General features: G+C 35.5%; 2 protein-coding genes across 2 annotated transcripts; both read right to left on the reverse strand.

Annotated features, from left to right (window-relative positions):
- Nucleotides 1-18,928: 18,928 nt before the first annotated feature.
- Nucleotides 18,929-20,610, reverse strand: LOC131181349 (uncharacterized). Its single transcript, XM_058149395.1, has 3 exons — nucleotides 20,346-20,610; nucleotides 20,105-20,291; nucleotides 18,929-19,070 (listed from the first exon to the last, which is right to left on the reverse strand). Exons 1-3 carry the CDS (start codon nucleotides 20,608-20,610, stop codon nucleotides 18,929-18,931), a joined length of 594 nt encoding a protein of 197 aa, XP_058005378.1.
- Nucleotides 20,611-20,661: 51 nt separating this feature from the next.
- On the reverse strand, nucleotides 20,662-20,997 carry LOC131181350 (uncharacterized). Its single transcript, XM_058149396.1, has one exon. It carries the CDS (start codon nucleotides 20,995-20,997, stop codon nucleotides 20,662-20,664), a length of 336 nt encoding a protein of 111 aa, XP_058005379.1.
- Nucleotides 20,998-21,939: the final 942 nt, after the last annotated feature.

The following is a 21,939-nucleotide window of genomic DNA, read 5'->3' on the forward strand; positions in this document are numbered from 1 at the left end:
TAATCTTTATGCAAAACTTAAAGCACATTCATTCAAAAATTTGATTAAACATGAAAATTAAATACAATCATGCATTGTAAGATTTTACATGTAAACCAAGTTTATTTCAAAGTATCAAAACACATTTCATAAAACCCACAGTTAAATCATGCCATTCGAAACAAATAGAATCTCAATAGCCCGAGGCTAAAGAGAAATCACATCACAAGGCTAGCTAGCTCAAATATATGGATATCCATTCACATCCTCTTCTACTGGCACACCTCAACACTTCTCCAGAGAAGGAATCAAAATTCGAAACTAATTACCCCCACTAGTCGTGCTAGTGAGGTGTTCAAATATGTGGTCATGACACTGTGGTTTCAAAACTTATCTTAACAATTTGCTAAACATTTTCTTTTCAAATATACATAATAACTTTCAACAATTTAGATCAACATCATAAGAATGTCATAATCCAATATTTCACATTATTTAAAACGATATGCAAAAGATGATTATAAAAGTATATGTTGTGCACAAACCTCAAACGAGTCGTCCTTTAGCCTCGACTCGGTTCCTCGGGTTCCTTTCCGATATTCTTTTCAACTGAAACACACAATTTTACAATGTTTCAGTACTAGAACTTAAAATAAATCCAAAATAAACTTAACTTCACATTTAGCTAGCTCTAACGTGTTAAATTCGACGTTCTCGAAATTTTGTGTTTCGGGTTACTATTCACTGCACTATTCAAGTCAAATTATTGACTTTCTAAGGCTTAATGGGTATGGGAACTCCAACTTCACCCACATACCACATTTTGGTCACCAAACTTGTTGGTTTTGGTCATTTGTTTAAAGCTTAGGTCATTTTGGCAAAATTGCCAATTTTCGGTTTTGGTTTTCCGAAGTTGCACTATTCCATTGGTCGATCTACTGTTGGAATTTGACAAAACTTCCTTCATAGAAAATGTTCCTTATTGTCTTAAGTGTATTCTCATTTTTGGATCACCTCAATCGGAGTTTTGTAGCTCAAGTTATGGCCAAAATAATTTACTGTTCACGTGCACTGTTCATACTGCAATTTAGGTGCTGGCAGATTTTTGGTCCAACTTTGGTCAATTGTTTGATCAAGTTAAGTTCATAATTCGGTCTCACTTTCTTCATATGAAATGTTGTACTATGTCTTAGGTTTCCATCGATTCAAGAATCGCCTAAATCCGAGTTTTCTGGAGAGAGTTATAGCCCTCCAAACATTGCTGCTCAATGAAAATTCTGCAGAATTTCAGTACAGTAATTTTAACTTTGCTCAATGATTTGAATGAGTTAATGGCCTAATTTGGGTTGGTGTTCTTCATGAAAGTTTTAGGTCTATATCATATCTAATTGCTGGCAAAATTTCAGGTCAATTTGACCTACCTAGCTCGAGTTATGACCAAATGAACAGTTACTGTTCATTTGGTCAGTTTTGTGCAGTGGCAGCCTGCAATCAACTCACTTTGGTCAATTGTTTCACCAAGTTTTGGTCAGTTTTTGGCCATGGTTCCTTAATGAAAATTGTGCTCTTTTATGTCTATTTTCATCTCCAATTGGTGGCATATCAATTGGGCTTGTAAAATTTGAGTTTTGGTCCTTCAAAGTGGGTTTGGTCATGCTGCCAGCAGCATGACCATTAACCTCCGAATTTAGTTTTCATTCCTATCATTCCCACACAACTTATTTGGTCATAATTGACCATTATTTCATTTCACAATAGGTTAAACATGCCATTTATGCATTTCTCCAAATTTTGGTCCATAAACCCTAGCATTGAAACCTTAATCTCACTAACTCTTGCATTTAACTACTTCTAATAATTTTAATGTTAATCATTTCACTAAGTAAAGCTTCTAAACTCACTCAATTGCATCATATTCATGCAAACCACACTCCTCTCAAGCTGCCCAAAATTTCAATTTAATTCTTTCCCCATATTTGTTTCATTTAAATCAAGTTATTAGCTCACTTAATTACCTAAACATGCATTTGAATGGAAAAGTAACAATTTAACATACTAACCTTTTGTTAAAGCTTCAAAACCCTATCTTTAATTCTTCTTTCTTCTTGTAATCTCCTTCTTAAGTTGCAATAACAAGCTCTAGGGTGGTTTTTAAGAGAGTTATTTGGATTAAGTGAAGAAAATTAAGCTTAAATGTAAGCTTAAATGGAGGACCATTCATGGAGGAATTTGGGAGGAAAGTGGGGTGGCAAGGAAGAAGAAAATCCTAATTTTTTTCCTTTGGTTTCCTTTACACGTTTTTTTTTGTCTTATGTAATACCCCTAATTCCAAAATTAAATATTTCAATTTATTACTTTTGTTATGAAATATTGATTTATGTAATAAATTTTTAATTTTTCATTTTCATCTCTTTTTCTTTTTTTTTTTTTCTATTAGTTCTTTAATTTAATTCTCGATTCCGAAATTCTCTTTTCTCCGATTTTATTTGACAGTTAGGTCAGGAGTCAGCTCTCGGGGTCAATTGACCAAATTGCCCCTCACTGCTCATCCGGTTTGCAAATAATCCAATATTTCTTCCTCCCGACCTAATTATTTGACCGACTTAACAGTTCTTTTTCATGATTTTCTTTTCCACTGTGTTCATAAGGGTCCTAAGGACCGCAGGCTACTTTTTACGGTTCAAAATTTGAGTTTAAAACGACTTCAGCTCGTTCTCGAGAGGTCACTCATCGCCGTGACTCTCCTGCTTAACCTCTTATGTTTTGTTTTTCTTATTTATAGTTAACTAATTAAACATTACTAATTATTTGTGTTTATGGCTTCTCAAGTTGTCTTAAGTGTGGCCCTAATCCCATTAATTGTCCGGACCGACACCGGTCTCCGGAACAGTGAAATATACCAGGCTATATAACGGGGGTGTTACACACAAACCTCTGATAACTGTCTCGTGGTCTGGACTTAATGTTTCCTTCCCTTTTCCTGAGTCTTTGCTAACTGAGAAACACAATTTGAAGTGTTTCAGTACTTAATTAAACTGTCTCTAATGATAATGCTTGATAAGTAATTCACTGAATGCTATTATTTGCTTAATCAACTTAATATATCGACCCTCGATGCGTTTTAGGTAAATTAGGTTTTAGTGTTACTAATATGTCACATTCAATAGTCTTTTAGGGTTGGTATATGTTACCAAATTCATTTCCGTGTATACTGCATTTTCTTATAATTTGCTGGATTCCGGGATACTAGTTTGACCTAGCCGGACGACCTAGTTCCCTCAGTTTTCAGGTTTCGATCAAAACTAAAAACTTGTAGATCTATGTCTTATGGAACGCGGAGCAAAATTTCAGGTCATTTTGAGTTATGTAGACCAAGTTATGGTCATTTTACTATTGCTGGTCAAATTACATCAAAATTGGTCACTTTAGGTCACTTTAGGTCATTTTAGGTTCAGCCAGTTTTTGGACCCGAAATTGTGCAAGCTGTTTGACTTGCTTATGGTCATTTCTGGGCTTTGGTGTCTTCATAAGACTTGTAGATATGGGTCTTAACTATTCATGGTCAAAATTTCAGGTCAATTAGACCTGTTTTGAGTGAGTTATGGCCAAAACACTAACTGCTGCCCAAATGGTCAATTTTCAAGCTTCAATTGCACTTAATCCGGATTTGGTCATTTTTCAAGCTACCTTGCAAGCAGAATTTTGGCAAGCTTCCTTCATGAAAGTTGGCACATTTTGTGCCTAGTTTCACCTCCAATTGGTCTCATACCAATTGGAGCCACACACTTAAAGTTCTAGGTTTAAAACACAAACTGCCTTATTGCATTTCTTTTATACACATCAAGGATCACTTTTAACACTTACCAAACTTAACATTCAAGCCAATTCTGGTTGTACCATGACCTAAAAAGAATTCACAACATATTATAGGTCATTTTGGCAGCTTACAATTACATTCAATGTTCACCAACAAGTGCAGAATTTTTTTCAATCCAATTTACAATAATTCAATCACCTATTCATGCTCATTTACATGTCTCACTTCACACCACCATACATACACTCAAACTGCCATAACAACCAACACATTTTAACATCATTATTCCATAAACCAAGCATGAATTCCAGCATTCCTCAAGAGTTAGCAAACTGCCACAATGGTACACTTACATTCCATTACTTTCCAAGCTTTTAAATTTCATTTTACATTTACATATACTAAGTATACATTACCCAAACAATTTCCTACACAATATACATTTAAGCAATCATTTAATTCACCATTTACAAGCACAAATAAACTGCCTTCAAGGTGTTTCCATGGCTGCCAAAAGTACACATTCCCATTCAACATCAAACCTCAAAAATTTCTCCATAAATCAAACACCCATAACATCGTTACAAACTTTAACAAAGCAATAATCAAAAACTCAAACTTATCTATTATTGAGACTTGCTAAATCTTCACTAAAACTTCTTAATATTGGTATCTACTTCTTCCTTGTGAAGTGGGGATCAAGATTAATGAAGGAACTTTGGTGTTTGGGGGTGAAATGGAGGAGATGATGAAGCTTCTTCAAGTTTCGGCCATGGAGCTTGTGAGGGAATTCAATTCGGCATTGGAGGAGAATAGAGGTTGAAGATGAAGTTTAGTGGATTAATCTGCCCACTAAATACATATTATAATCCTTAGTGGTCCACTTACACAAAATCAATTATATTTTATGTTTAAATGTGACAATTAGTCAATTTGCCCTCTATTTTTACTATTTACATTAGGTACCCCTAAATTAATTTTTCGTTATATTTTCCAAGTATAATATTATTTATTTTTAATGGAAATTTAGGTCAAAAGACAACTCGGGGTGTCAAATGACCACAATGCCCCTGTTCGGGTTGTATTCCGATTTTTCGGTAACACCGGGTTTTGTCCGTTTTTCGATTTCTCACTTTTCTTTGTACTAATTATTTAATTTTTCTTTGATATTTCTAATGATATTTATACTTCAATAAATATTTAATTGAGTCCTAAAAATATTTTCTAGGGTTTTCCGCGGTCCAGGGCTAGTCAACGGTCCACGCCGTGACTTCCCGGTGCGGTCACCCATCGCTAGGGTTCTCGGCTCGCTTAACTTGGTTACATTTCTTTGCTATTATTTTTTCTTTGTTTTTCTTGTATTTTCTTTTCTTGTATTTCATTATTTTATGTCTCCTCACTCATATCAAAGTGTAGTTCTAGGCATCCTAGCTGTCCGGACAACACTGGTCACTGGAACAGTAGAACGCACTACCAAACTTAGGGGTGTTACAATTCTCCCCCCCTTAAATAAATTTCGTCTCGAAATTTTACCTGGCATTAGTCTCTGAATAGTTGTGGGTGCTGTCTCCTCATATCCTCTTCACGTTCCCAAGTAGCTTCCTGGCCTGAATGATGGTTCCATAGCACTTTAACCAGGTGTATCTGTTTATTCTTCAGCTGCTTCACCTCATAAGCCAGAATTTTTATGGGTTCTTCCTCATATGAGAGATCTGGATTTACTTCAATCTCTTCAACTGATAGTACATGAGATGGGTCAGATCTGTACCTCCTTAACGTGGACACATGGAAGACATTGTGTATCCTTGCTAACTCTGGAGGTAATGCCAACCGATATGCCAAAGGACCCACTCTTTCCAGAACCTCATATGGTCCGATGAAACGAGGACTCAGTTTCCCTTTTCTGCCAATTCTCATAATCCTCTTCCAAGGAGAAACTTTGAGGAATACTTTATCACCCATTGCATACTTAATATCTCTTCTCTTCAGATCAACATAGGACTTCTGACGGTCTGATGCAGCCTTGAGTCTATCTCTGATCAATCTGATCTTTTCCTCTGTCTGCTGAACAATCTCTGGCCCAATCATCTTCCTTTCACCTACTTCATCCCAACATAAGGGAGTTCTGCACTTTCTGCCATACAAAGCTTCATATGGAGGCATCCCAATACTTGATTGGTAGCTGTTGTTATAAGCAAACTCAATCAAAGGCAAGTGTGTATCCCAACTACCTTCAAACTCAATCACACAAGCCCGTAGCATATCCTCCAATATCTGAATAACCCTCTCGGTGGCCATGCATGCATGGGTGGAATGCTGTGCTAAAGTTCAATCTAGTTCCTAGGGCTCTCTGAAGACTACCCCAGAATCTAGAAGTGAACCTAGGATCTCTGTCAGACACAATTGATACTGGCACTCCATGCAATTTTACAATCTCATATATGTGCAATCTGGCCAATCTTTCCAGGCTATAATCCATCCAAACTAGCAAAAAGTGAGCAGACTTGGTCAATCTGTCAACTATAACCCATGCTGCATCATGATTATTCTGTGTCCTTGGGAGTCCTGTAACAAAATCCATAGTTATCCATTCCCATTTCCACTCTGGTACTGGCAAAGGATGTAACAAACCAGCTGGAACTTGATGTTCTGCCTTTACTTGCTGGCAAGTTAGGTATTTGGAAACAAATTCAGCTATATCTCTCTTCATACCCATCCACCAGTAATGCTCTTTCAGCCCTCTGTACATTTTAGTTCCACCAGGGTGCATAGCAAAAGGAGACTCATGTGCTTCCTTCATAATGATTTGTCTCAATTCCACTTCATTAGGAATGCACACTCTACCCTGATGTAGTAATAAACCATCATCTCTCACAGAAAATTCAGGTTTCTTGCCCTACTTGACTTCTTTCAGTAGCTTCTGATTTATCATCATTCTGAGCAGCCATTTTGATCTGATCAATCAACACTGGCTGTACATGCCATACAACTACTGTCTGTCCCTCATCATCAATCTCTAAATTGGCATGCTGTGCTTTCAATTCATATACCATGGACAAAGGAGAAACTCTGAGACTTGCCATAGTCTTGCGACTTAAGGCGTCAGCCACCACATTTGCTTTTCCCGGCTGATAGTCTATTAAACAATCATAGTCTTTAATTAGTTCTAACCATCTCCTCTGCCTCAAATTCAATTCCTTCTGGGTGCCTAAGTACTTCAAGCTCTTGTGATCTGTGTAAATGTAGCATTTCTCCCCACACAAATAGTGTCTCCAGATCTTCAGAGCAAAAACAATAGCTGCTAACTCCAGATCATGTGTTGGGTAGTTCCTCTCATGCTGTTTCAGCTGGCGTGATACATAAGCAATGACATTCCGATCTTGCATCAGTACACAGCCTAACCCATTGTGAGAAGCATCACTATAAACTGTGTATTCTTTACCCGGAGTAGGTAAAGTGAGAACTGGAGCTTCAGTTAAACACCTCTTCAACTCATCAAAACTTTGCTGGATTTATCTGTCCACTGAAATTTCACATCTTTCCGAAGCAGTTTGGTCAGTGGACAAGATAACATAGAAAACCCCTTCACAAATCGACGGTAATATCCAACTAAACGTAGAAAACTGTGAATTTCTGTGATGTTCCTGGGCGGCTTCCAATTAAGGATAGCTTCTACCTTGCTGGAATCTACCTTGATCCCTTTAGCTGACACAACATGTCCCAAAAAGGAGATTTCTTTCAGCCAAAATTCACACTTCAACAATTTGGCGTATAGCTGTTTCTCCCTTAAAGTCTGCAGTACAATCCACAGATATCTGTCATGCTCCTCTGCATTCCTTGAGTATATCAAAATGTCATCAATAAACACCACCACAAATTGGTCGAGATATGGTCTGAAGATAGTGTTCATCAGATCCATAAAAGCAGCTGGAGCATTTGTTAACCCGAATGGCATTACTAGAAACTCATAGTGGCCATACCGAGTTCTGAAAGTAGTTTTTGGAATACTCTGCTCTTGCACCTTCAACTGATAATAACCAGATCGCAGGTCAATTTTGGAGAATACAGCGACACCCTTCAATTGGTCAAACAGATCATCAATGCGAGGCAATGGATATCTGTTCTTTATTTTCACCTTATTCAACTGCCGGTAGTCAATACACAAGCGAAGAGTGCCATCTTTCTTCTTAACAAACAATACTGGCGCTCCCCAAGGTGACACACTAGGGCGGATGAAGCCCTTTTCAAGTAATTCTTGCAACTGTATCTTCAACTCCTTCAACTCTGCTGGTGCCATTCTGTATGGCGTTATGGAGATTGGATCCACACCAGGCATAACATTAATTTCAAACTGCACTTCTCTTTCCGGAGGTAGTCCTGGCAATTCATCAGGAAACACATATGGAAAGTCATATACTGTAGGGATGTCTTTCAATGCTGGACGCCCCACTTGGGTGTCTACCACATGTGCCAAGTATGCTTCACACCCCTTTCTGATCATTTTTCTGGCTAGTGCAGCCGAAATGATGTTTGATGGCAATAACTGCCTCTCCCCATGTATTACCACATCACTGTACTGAGGGAGGCCAAAAGTGATTGTCTTCAGCCTACAGTCAATCATGGCATGATGCCTAGCTAACCAATCCATGCCCAAGATGATATCATAATCTCTGAAGGGCATTTCAATGAAATCAGACAGAAAAATGTGTCCTTGGATCACCAAAGGACAATCTCTATACATTCTATTAACCCTGACCTCCTGTCCTAGCGGACTTGTTACTAGCACCTCAAAGTCCATTTTTGTACATGGAACAACAATGCAATCAATGATGCTAGCACTCACATAAGAATGGGTAGAACCCGGATCAAATAATACAAACACATCTTGATTAAAAGTTGAGAAGGTACCAGCCACAACATCAGATGTCTCGACCTCTTCTCTCTGTCTCATTGCATAGATTCTGACTGGAACACTGTCTTGCTCTGAATGTTTCACTGTGCCTTGGCTCTTTGGGCTACCTCTACCTGCCTGCCTCTGCTGGGTGGTTGTGAACTCGGTGACGGGGCTCAGGCCGACCCTTCTACAGTAGTAGGAGGTGGTCCAACTCTGCGACTATTGGTGCAGTCCTTAGCAAAGTGTCCTGTGCCTCCACAGTTATAACAGGCTCCAATAGCCTTATAGCATATCCCACTATGATTTCTTCCATAAGTTTCACACTAGAGGGGAGGGTAGGAACCTCTGGTACTCTGCTGACCAAATAGGGGAGGCTTCTGTCCTGAATATCTTCCCCTACCAGACTTCTTGCTACCTCTGCCATGTCCCCCATGATTCTTCCTCTTTCCAGTAGGACCACTGGAACTCTTTTCTACTGATTTTCCCTCTTTCTCTGTCTTCTCTGATTTCTTTTTCTCATGACTTGAGACTCAATTCTTTCCAACTCTAGGGCTTGAGAAACAAGTTCGAGAGAAGTTAGTGTGTTTGAATCCTACTTGTAACTTCATCTTGGCTTCAAGCCGGTTTCAAACCTCTTGCATCTCTCCCTGCTGGTAGCAAGTAAACTTACTACATAATGGCTTAGGCGAGAAAATTCTCTTTCATACTCATTTGACTTCTGCATTTAGGAATTCTTGTAGCTTCTGGTCTACATAAGAATCGTGGACATATTTTAGTCTGAATTCCCTGAGAAAGTCATTCCATGTTAGCACCAGTTCTACGGTCGTGGGAATGGTTTTCCACCAGTCATAAGCATCCCCCTGTAACAAAGATACTGAGTATTCAAATCTGAGCTCCTCCGTGCAATGCAATTTCTTGAATACCCTATCCATCCTCTCTAACCATTGTTCAGTTTCTAGAGGATCTACTGTCCCCTTAAACTCTGTAGCCCCATACTTCATCAATTTGTCATGCTGCCTAGTAGGAGACTGTGGTTGTACCACTGGTATCTGTATTGGGACTTGAGTAGGCACATTACCACCCATTTGTTGGAACATTGCAGCCATCTGTTGAGCGAACTGAGCAGGAAACTGCGGTACTACAGGGGCTGGTGCTGCTGAACCATTGACATTGTGTAGGGCTGGGGCATCCCCTTGCACATCAGCCTCAATAGATTGATCGACTGAACGATCACCCTCTTCCATGGTCAATGCGAGAATCTTAGACCTCCTGACCAACAACACAAGGAGATTTCCTCCCCTTAGTGCATATTTATAATGTAATGTACTGTATGTATCAAACAATGATATTGAGCAGTTGTACTATGAAGAAAAAAATATTCAAGTAATAGGTGAAAACAGAATTTAAAAACTAGCTCTGATACCACTAAAACATGTCACACCCTACCCCTCTGTAAGGCATAACATGATCCCGTAGTATACATAATGAATTACCAACTTCGTCTACTGATAACCCATTAAATATACTACAAGGGATTTTAAAACTTTTCTTACTTCATTTTACAGTGGTGAGCATTATTTACAGGTGTTAAAAAAATTTTTGTGAGCTGACTTGAAACAGTTAACACATTTAGACTATTAGTAATTTCTGTAAAAATTTTGGCAAAGTGCCATCTGTATTTTGGATAAAATAGTTCTTCAGAAAACCTGTAAAAAGCACATCAATATATTTCCAAATCTCAACTCCAACATATCTCTCAACACAACATATTTCTCAACTCAAATCCACAGTAATTTTTCAAAGACTGAGATAAGGAAATACAATACAATTTTTACAAGCCAAAATATCTCATAATTTACTTTACAACTTTAAGGTACAATTTTCATTTACAACTGCTCAAAACCAAGAACAATAAGTACATACAGTGGTCATACATTACAGTACAAAATGCAAAATGGGGTATACTTGTTATACCCGATAATCTTTCGCTGGATGTACTAGCAGCTAGTCTGCTGCCCTGTCCGTCTGTCTACCTGCGACAGCAATGAAAAGCTATCGCTGAGACAATGTCTCAGTGGTGCACAACATTAACCAAATACAACTTTAAATCACAAATCACTAGTTATATAAATAGTGGATACTTAAAACCATAGTTAAATTCAAGACAGTAAATGTCAACAAGAATTTAAACTCCATTTCTCAATATCACAATAATTTCAATAAATCAAATGATGATTAAATTCAAAAGACAGGGAATGTCAATAAGAATTTAACTCCATTTCACAATCTCATAATACAAATCAATAAATCACACACAGCTTAATCATGTTCCAAAGTTTAATTCGTCCCAAAAGTCGATGACTAATGAGGAATAACATAGCTAGCTAGCAAAAATATGAGTACTCATCCAATTCGTCCTCAACAGGCACACACCTCAACACTTCAGCCAGAGAGGGAATTCAATTCGTCCCACTAGACAAGCTAGCGAGGAATACAATCAATATACATGATAGCTGTGGTTTCAAACCATTTCCAATGCTTTTTAATCAATAAGTATCTATCAATATCATTCAAATAATTTTTCATAGTTTCAAACCATTTACAATACTTTTCAAGCAATAAATATCCATCAAATATCATTCAAACAATTTTTCACAGTTTCACAATTCAAAACAACAATATACAAATAGTCATAATTTATTTCAATTGAAAATAATTCAAAAGAAATAGTTGTTGTGCACAAACCTCTGATAACTGTCTCTTGGTATAGACTCAGTGTTTCCTTCCCTTTTCCTGAGTCTTTGCTAACTGAGAAACACAATTTGAAGTTTTTCAGTACTTAATTAAACTGTCTCTAACGATAATGCTTGATAAGTAATTCACTGAATGCTATTATTTGCTTAATCAACTTAATATATCGACCCTCGATGCGTTTTAGGTAAATTAGGTTTTAGTGTTACTAATATGTCACATTCGATAGTCTTTTAGGGTTGGTACATGTTACTAAATTCATTTCAGTGTATACTGTATTTTCTTGCAATTTGTTGGATTCCGGGATACTAGTTTGACCTAGCCGGACGACCTAGTTTCCTCAGTTTTCGGGTTTTGATCAAAACTACAAACTTGTAGATCTTTGTCTTATGGAACGTGGGGCAAAATTTCAGGTCATTCTGAGTTATGTAGACCAAGTTATGGTCATTTTACTATTGCTGGTCAAATTGCATCAAAATTGGTCACTTTAGGTCACTTTAGGTCATTTTAGGTTCGGCCAGTTTTTGGACCCAAATTTGTGCAAGCTGTTTGACTTGCTTATGGTCATTTCTGGGCTTTGGTGTCTTCATAAGACTTGTATATATGGGTCTTAACTATTCATGGTCAAAATTTCAAGTCAATTAGACCTATTTTGAGTGAGTTATGGCCTAAACACTAACTGCTGCCCAAATGGTCAATTTTCAATCCTCAATTGCACTTAATCCAGATTTGGTCATTTTTCAAGCTACCTTGCAAGCAGAATTTTTGCAAGCTTCCTTCATGAAAGTTGGCACATTTTGTGCCTAGTTTCACCTCCAATTGGTCTCATACCAATTGGAGCCACACACTTAAAGTTCTAGGTCTAAAACACAAACTGCCTTATTGCATTTCTTTTATACACATCAAGGATCACTTTTAACACTTACCAAACTTAACATTCAAGCCAATTCTGGTTGTACCATGACCTAAACATAATTCACAACATATTATAGGTCATTTTGGCAGCTTATAATTACATTCAATGTGCACCAACAAGTGCAGAATTTTTTTCAATCCAATTTACAACAATTCAATCACCTATTAATGCTCATTTATATGTCCCACTTCACACCACCATACATACACTCAAACTGCCATAACAACCAACACATTTTAACATCATTATTCCATAAACCAAGCATGAATTCTAGCATTCCTCAAGATTTAGCAAACTACCACAATGGTACACTTACATTCCATTACTTTCCAAGCTTTTAAATTTCATTTTACATTTACATATACTAAGTATACATCACCCAAACAATTTCCTACACAATATACATTTAATCAATCATTTAATTCACCATTTACAAGCACAAATAAACTGCCTTCGAGGTGTTTCCATGGCTGCCAAAAGTACACATTCCCATTTAACATCAAACCTCAAAAATTTCTCCATAAATCAAACACCCATAACATCCTTACAAACTTTAACAAAACAATAATCAAAAACTCAAACTTACCTATTGTTGGGACTTGCTAAATCTTTACTAAAACTTCTTAATATTGGTATCTACTTCTTCCTTGTGAAGTGGGGATCAAGATTAATGAACGAACTTTGGTGTTTGGGGGTGAAATAGAGGAGATGATGAAGCTTCTTCAAGTTTCGGCCATGGAGGTTGTGAGGGAATTCAATTCGGCATGGGAGGAGAATGGAGGTTGAAGATGAAGTTTAGTGGATTAATCTGCCCACTAAATACATATTATAATCCTTAGTGGTCCACTTACACAAATCAATTATATTTTATGTTTAAATGTGATAATTAGTCAATTTGCCCTCCATTTTTACTATTTACATTAGGTACCCCTAAATTAATTTTTTATTATATTTTCCAAGTGTAATATTAATTATTTTTAATGGAAATTTAGGTCAAAAGACAACTCGGGGTGTCAAATGGCCACAATGCCCCTGTTCGGTTTTCATTCCCGAATTTTCGGTAACACCGGGTTTTGTCCGTTTTTCGATTTCTCACTTTTCTTTATACTAATTATTTAATTTTTCTTTGATATTTCTAATGATATTTATACTTCAATAAATATTTATTTGAGTCCTAAAAATATTTTGCAGGGTTCCCCGTGGTCCAAGGCTAGTCAACGGTCCACGCCGTGACTTCCCGGTGCGGTCACCCATCGCTAGGGTTCTCGGCTCGCTTAACTTGGTTACATTTCTTTGCTATTATTTTTCCTTTGTTTTTCTTGTATTTTCTTTTCTTGTATTTCATTATTTTATGTCTCCTCACTCATATCGAAGTGTAGTTCTAGGCATCCTAGCTGTCCGGACAACACTGGTCACTGGAACAGTAGAACGCACTACCGAACTTAGGGGTGTTACAATGTGTACAGACTATCACTTGGAGGTCTTTCTTGCTAAAGAATGGAATTTGATTTTGTGCCCCAACGCATAAGAAATTCTTGAACTTGATTTAGGATTTTTCTTTTAAAGCTTTCTAATTCTATGGGATTGAGATCAATTGAGGTTACAAGTGTTGTAACCATTTGTTTTTTACATGCTGATGCTTAGTAGAAATCAATTAATTTGAATTTTATGTGATGCATGAATTTTATTTTTGAAACCACGCCTTTAATATCATGCATGCTTTAGCTAGTAAAGAAACGTATAAAAAGTTGAGACAAAAGTCCCATTTTGAGTCTTTAACTTAGGGTCAATATTTATATTAGTCTCTATAAAAATTTATAGTCAAATAGATTTCTTACATTTTAATTTATGCTAAAATTAACTTAGGGTCAATATTTATATTAGTTTTTAACTTAGGGTCAAGATTGGAGTGATCGTTGCTTTGAGGATCATCCGAATAAAATGTGAACTAAATATTTGGGACAACATAGATGTTAAAGTTTTGGTCAATAACATTCTCTTCATAGTCATAAATGAAATTTTTTTGGGTTTTATTTTGGATTTTTCTTTCCTTATGTGTATCAATTTGTTTTTTATTGTGGGTTGTGATTAAACATAGAATTTTTATTCGATTTGATGTGAGTCTTGCAAAATGTGAGTATGAGAAGACCCAATTTTCTTCTCTCAAAATGTAGAAGTACATGATCATCATTTTTTTTTAATGGGTAGCTAGGTTTCCAAAAGACCATGGACCTTGGGAAGTACCTTGGATTTCTGCTTCCTTATTCCTGAATTTGAAAAAGCACATATCAGTATGTTCATGGGAATGTTTCCCCATGTCTATCGTTAGAATGCAAATAGCTCTTTTTAACTATAATGTTACTTTAGTATAGTTAGTTCTCTCTGATATTTCATTGTATGCAATGCAAAAGACAAAGCTTCTAGTACAAAGTTATTCTAATATTGAGAAAGTATCTCACTAGTTTATTTGGAGCTCTACTTGAGAAGGGAGGAGGCTAGCCTTAGTCTTTTAGGACATTGTCCAGTAACCAAAGGAGAATGAGGGATTAGGTTTAAGGGATTTGTGTGTGTTCTACCATGCTTTTTTAATGAAGATTTTATAAGGTTTGATTTCTAAGTTTAAGACTCTTCAAGTTTGAATCTTTTATAAGGTTTGTTCTAGTCTGATTCTTGCTTATATTGAGTGCTAAAATTTCTACTTACTCTAATAGGTTTTTTTAGTGTTTGGCATTTTCTTCAGCAAGTATTTAATGGGTTCTTGGTGATGAAATGAGTAACATGAAAGAAAAATGCACCAAAATAAGCCTTAAGGTGCATAGTTAGCAATTTTAAAATTTATAACCCTAGGTTTCATGCAACATGCATACACACTTTATACTATTGCAAAAATACATAGTTTTGGTCATAATCAATTGCTAACATGCCTAATTAGCCATTAGGAAATAAAATCCCTAAAATCTAACAATTTAGGGTTTTAGGGAAAACTCACCCAAATAGGCGCAGAATTAATATTCCACCTCCAATCTGGGTAGTAAAGCTACCAAGTGTTGGCTTTCTAACTTGTCCACACAAGCCTTTTTAATCAAAGCCCTTTGGATCAACTCAAACCCTTGATGCCCTTCCTTTATGGTTCAGCCAAGGTGAAGGATAGGTGTCTTTAGGGTTTTCTTTAATTTCTAATGAATGGAAGTATTAAGAAACACTTTCTCTAAGCTTAATTCAAGAGTGCAATACTTGAATCTCTTGAATTTGAGCGAGGAAGAAAAAAAACTTTTCTTAAAGAGAGAGAGAGAGAGAGAGAGAGAGAGAGAGAGAGAGAGAGAGAGAGAATGGGATGACAATTGAAGAAGAAGAAGAAAAAGATAATTGATTTCTTTTCTTCTCATATTTATCTTTTAATTTTCTTTAATTAAAATTAAGATGACAAATGTGAACTTCTGATTTAAAGACCAAATGAGTTTTCTAACTTCTATTAGTCCATTTGTCATACCTTTAATTTTAATTAAAAAAAAATAAAATTAATTAATTAGTATTCTAAATACTAATTAACTAATTAATTAACCATTAATTAATTAACATTTTACCTCCATTTTTTTACGGAGTCAAATGGTTAAATTTGATTTCTTCTTTATTCCATATGCTTGATTTTTCAAGTTTATATTTAAACACTATAAATATAAACTTGAACACTTCCATTGGTAAATTTAGTTTTAAGTCATGCTAGAGACTTTGTAATTTAATTACAAACTAAATTTATTAATTTAATTAATTAATTAAACTATTTAATTAATTAATCAAATTAATTTTGTTTTTATCATGGTGCTCTTATGTGTGTGACTTAGTAGGTTCATTACTAATTGGCAATAAGAATAATATTAACTCCTTAATATTATTGGAATCATTCCAAACTTAAAATAAAATTTCCTTTTTATTTAAGTTCTCATAAATCATGGTTGACATTTAGTATAATGTGCCATGACTATCTAATTAGTTCAGAATTAATTCCCCAATTCATGAACCTTGATCATACGTACCATGCACTAAAATCTCTTTGTTACAAAATCCTAATTCCAGCTAGAGTCATGGTTCATGTCAAACTCTTTTGCATGGAATCATATGTCCTTTTTTAATTCTAATTCTTGACTAATAAGACTATCCTGTCAGAAACTCTTTTCTGACTAAGTCTATCTGTCATAGCTAGGAACTTAAATTCATAAAGAACAATTAAATGAACATAGGATTTTATCCCTATTTACTTAGGGCAATGGATCCCATCTTGACTAACACTTATCTCCTTATATAACTAGTCGGAGCCAATACATGCCCATATACCCATATATAATATAAGTATGAAAGCAGTATCAAACTTAAACTACCTATATACAAGATAACTATGTTATCTCAGATCAAGGGATTATATGTACTATTATGATCTAGATGACTTTGTATTGATAAGAGAAAACACCATGTACAAGTCATCTTGTGTCACTGGTTTAGCCTACTTATCTTATAAATGCCCAACATGTTTATCTTATGGTATAAGACTCACCACTCCATCCCATTAGTATCTCATACTAATCCATAGACACAAACATAAATAACAATCAATCTAGATTAATCATGCCCAATGAGGTATCCTTAATTGTGAACCAAATTTATAATATCTTGTACTAGAATATTCTGTGACTCATATTCTTAACAACTTAAGAATAAAACATCTAATGAGATATTAAAGGACTTTTTCAATTAAATTCAAACCATTCAAATTTAAAAGAAAAGAATAATTGCCATTAAATGGGAATAAATGTTTACATGATACAATATAATGATATGCTCTAGGACATACTACTATCAATCTCCCAATTGCACTAGAGCCATTCCTTATAAAATCTCAGACCCACCTTCTCAAAATGTTTGTCCAACTGGTTTTATATCATGGCCTTGGTGAAGGGATCAGTCAGATTATTAACTGATGTTATTTTCTGCATGGCTACATTGCCTCTCCCAACTATTTCTCTGATAAAATAGTAGCATCGTTCTATGTGTTTGGATTTTTTGTGAGATCGGGGTTCTTTTGCTTGGATCACAGCACCAATGTTATTACATTATAATGGAATTGGTGACTTAATTAAAGGAACCACTCCAAGTTCTGTTATGAACTTCTTAATCCAAATAGCTTTCTTTGCAGCATCTGATACAGCAATATACTCAGCCTTTGTAGTAGATTTAATAGTTGTAGCTTGCTTAGAACTCTTTCAACTAATTGCGCCTCTATTACATATGAGCACAAAACTGGAGATAGACTTTCTATCATCCAGGTCTAATTGGAAATCAGAATTTATAAAATCATCTAGTTGCAGATCACCTCCTCCATATATCAAAAATAAATCCTTAGTTCTTTTCAAGTACTTAAGGATATTCTTGACGGCAATCCAGTGTTCCAAACCTAGATTGGATTGAAACCTGCTAGTCAAACTAATAGCGTAAGACATATCTGGCTTAGTACACAACATTGCATGCATTAGACTTCCAATTGCTAAAGCATTTGAAATTCTAGCTATTTTCCCTCTTTCTTTAAGTGTCTTAGGAGACATTTCTTTGGAAAGCTGGATACCATGCCTTACTGGTAACAATCCACTCTTGGAATCAAGCATGTTAAACCTCTTTAACACCTTTTTCAAGTATAGACTTTGGGATAAACCTATCATTATTTTCAATTTATCTCTATAGATTTGAATTTTAAGAATATAAGTAGCTTCCCCTAAGTCTTTCATGGAGAATGTATTGGACAACCAGAGTTTTACACTAGTAAGCATACCGACATCATTACCTATTAGTAAGATATCATTAGCATACAAGACCAGGAAAGTGATTACACTCCCACTAACCTTCTTGTAAACACATGGCTCATCCTCATTTTTGATAAAACCAAAAGATTTAATAGCTCATCAAATGGATGTTTCAGCTCCTTGAAGCTTGTTTCAAACTATAAATGGACCATTTTAGCTTGCATACTTTGGAATGGTCTTGGAATTCAAAACCCCTAGGTCATTCCATAAATATGTTTTCCTCAATATATCCATTTGAGAAAAGTTGTTTTAACATCCATCTTTCCAATTTCATAGTCATAGTATGCCGCTCTTGCTAATAAAATTCTAATGAATTTAGGCATGGCTACAGGAGAGAATGTCTCCTCATAATCAATCCCCTGCCTTTGGCGAAACCCTTTTGCAACTAGCCTTGCTTTATAAGTCTTTACCTTTTCATCAGAACTAATTTTCTTCTTGAAAACCCATTTATTCCCTATGGGTACAATACCTTCAAGTGGATCAATAAGATCCCAAACTTGGTTCTTGTATATGGAATCCATTTTAGATTTCATTGCTTCAATCCATTTTGAAAAGTCTATATCTAATATAGCTTCTTCATAAATCATTGGATCATCACCATGATCCATTTCCTCATGAACAAACAACTCTTGTTCATTCTCATGAAGAAATCCATATCTCTTTAGTGGATGAGATATTCTGGTTGACCTTCGAGGTTGTGTTGTGGATATATACTCAGTAAGCTAAGGCTGACTGGATGGATCTATATCCATTTGGTCTGTTGGTTGATCAAAATTCTCTAATTCCAATTCTATCTGCTTTCTTTTACCACCTTCTTGAATAAACCCTTTTTTAAGAAAGATAGCATCTCTGCTTATCACAACTCTTTGTGATGAAGGAAGATAAAAATAATATTCAAAACTATCTTTTGGATATCCAACACACTGTCCTGTCTCTGATTTAGATTCCTGTTTGTCAGTTTTTAGCTTTTTAATGTAAGTTGGATAACCCCAAATCTTAACATGCTTAAGACTTGGTTATCTTCCATACCATATCTCACATGGGGTGGAAGTGATTGATTTGGAAGGGACCCTATTAAGAATGTATAAAGTTGTCTCTAGTTCAAATCCCCATAAGGAGATTAGTAAATCTATATAGCTCATCTTACTACGCACTATATCTAATAGGGTACGGTTTCTCCTTTTAGGCACACCATTTAATTGTGGCATTTCTAGAGGAGTTAATTGAGAAACAATGCCTTATTCTTTCATGAACTCATCAAATTCAGTACTCAAGTATTCTCCTCCTCAATCTGATCTTAGAGTTTTAATACTTTTTCTTGTTTGTTTTTCTACTTCAAATTTGAATTCTTTGAACTTTTTAAAGGATTCATGTTTGTATTTCATCAAATACAAATACCCATACCTTGATTTATAATCAGTAAAGGTAATAAAGTAGTGATAAATGTCTCTAGCCATTTGTTTAAATGGGCCACATACATCACTATGTATTAGCTCCAAAATATCTTCAGCTCTTAACTCTTATCCAATAAAGAGAGATCTAGTCATTTTACCTTGAAGGTAGGATTCACAAGTTGGAGTAGGTTCAGAACCCAATAAGGAGAAAATCTCTATTTTATCCAATTTTGTAATCCTATCTTTTGCAATATGACCTAATGTTAAGTGCCATAGATGTTTTGGACTTAATTTGGTTTAAATGATGGCATTAAACTCAATTAAATTGCTTGGAGCTGTTTCGTAATTATTATCCAAATAATATAGACCATCATGTAATTTATCCATGCCAATAATTTTATTCTAAAATAAATACTGTAAACATCATCTATAAATCGAAATTCATATCCATTACTAGTCAAACTAAATACAAAAATGATGTTCTTAAAAGCATTAGGTAAATACAACACATGATCAAGATACAAAATGTGTCCATTTAGATGCAAATATTTAGACCCAATGGCTAAGGCTGTAACAGTTGCTCCATTGCCAAGTCTGAGTCTAGCATCATGTGAGTCCAACCACTCATTGCTTGCCAGTTTTTGAACATCAAAGCATATGTGAGAACTTGCACCACTATCTAAAACCCAAGCTATAGATGAACTATGAGTATTATCTAAGTCTAAATAATAAGATATGGACATACCGTCAAAAGGTTTATCCTTCTTATCTTTTAGAGCTACTAAATACTTAGGGCAATTTCTCTTCCAGTGGCCTTCTTTCTGACAGTGGAAACACTTTCCCTTTTCTAGAACATCTTTAGTTTTCTTCTTCTTGGATTGGTTCTTGCCAATCTTGTTAGATGGACAAAGGACAAAAGGTTTCTTTTTTTTATCGCCCTTCTTCTTCTTGGACTTTCCAGTAGAAGAAGAAGTAACCAAAGCAACCTTCTTTCCCTTATTATCGGGCATATTCTTTTAGGTTATGACCAGCAAATTAAGCAGACTGGCTAGGGTGCACTCTTATTTAGTCATATGGAAATTTGTAATAAAGGATCCAAATGACTCAGGGAGAGACTGTAGGATCAAATCCGTCTGAAGCTGAAAGTCTATAGTGAAATCAAGAGCTTCCAACTGCTTTATCAATCTTATCATCTTATGAACATGGGCTCCCACTTCCTGTTCCTCAGTCGTTCTCATCCGAATGAATTGTTTAGATATCTCATATGTTTCATTTCGACTATGTTCACCATACAACTCTTGTAGGTGATCAAGGATCTCAGATGCACTATGCATCTTTTCATGCTGCTTTTGTAACTCATTGGTCATAGAAGTAAGCATATAGTACCTAGCATGCATGTCGAGCTCCTTTCATCTATCCAAGGTATCCTTTTCTTCCTCTATGGCCCCTTCAGGTAAAGGACCAGGAACCTTTAAATCTAGAACATATCCTATACGCTCTAGGTTCAGGACAATCCTCAAATTTCTTAACCAATCCTAGAAGTTTGGTTCAGTTAGCCTGTTATGGTCAAGAATGCTTGCTAATACGTTGGATGGTTGTGGTTGAGTGCTCATTTTATCAGATTATGATACTGCAGAAAATAACAAGATTCAAATTAGCATATTATATCAAGTATATTACCAAAATGATTGTGGTCTTTTAATCAAATTGGTCCTCCCACTAATTTGGTGAATCCTACACTTCCAAAGTAGGAAACAGAAATCTCAGTTGGGGTGAATTTCTAGTGGGTGATTGAATTCTTATAAAATATTAATCATCCTCAAGTACATCTATTCTTGGAATCATAATAATTCATAAATGAGTAACTCTTTACTCATCACATCTTATGTGAATTTCAATCGATTTATTTAGCCCCCAATGCTCAAAACCTCAGGTACATCTATTCTTTGTTTATCTTGCATTAGTTAAGTTGAGTCCACTAAGTCAGCAAGTGTGTAAATTTGAACCTTAATGACCTAAAGTGCATCCATTCTTGGCCACCAAAGTATTTACACATTCACAACATCTCACGCTTAATAATTATTTCAATAAGATCTCTTAAACCAAATACATCATTCCTATGTAACCATAGCCAACAATGTAAGTGTTTAAAACTTCTTAAATAATTGCCTTAGTGGAGGGCCATGATGCAATTTTCAAAATTACACCATTACCAACTTAATCATTTTGTTAGAAGATTTCCTTAGCCAACCTATGTACTATTCGGTCTCACTTTGCACATTAACCATTTTCTTGCATATCCCATACACATCATGAATATACATATCACATAAATGCTT

Source organism: Hevea brasiliensis, chromosome 7 (genome assembly GCF_030052815.1).
Source record: "Hevea brasiliensis isolate MT/VB/25A 57/8 chromosome 7, ASM3005281v1, whole genome shotgun sequence".
NCBI lineage: Eukaryota > Viridiplantae > Streptophyta > Magnoliopsida > Malpighiales > Euphorbiaceae > Hevea > Hevea brasiliensis.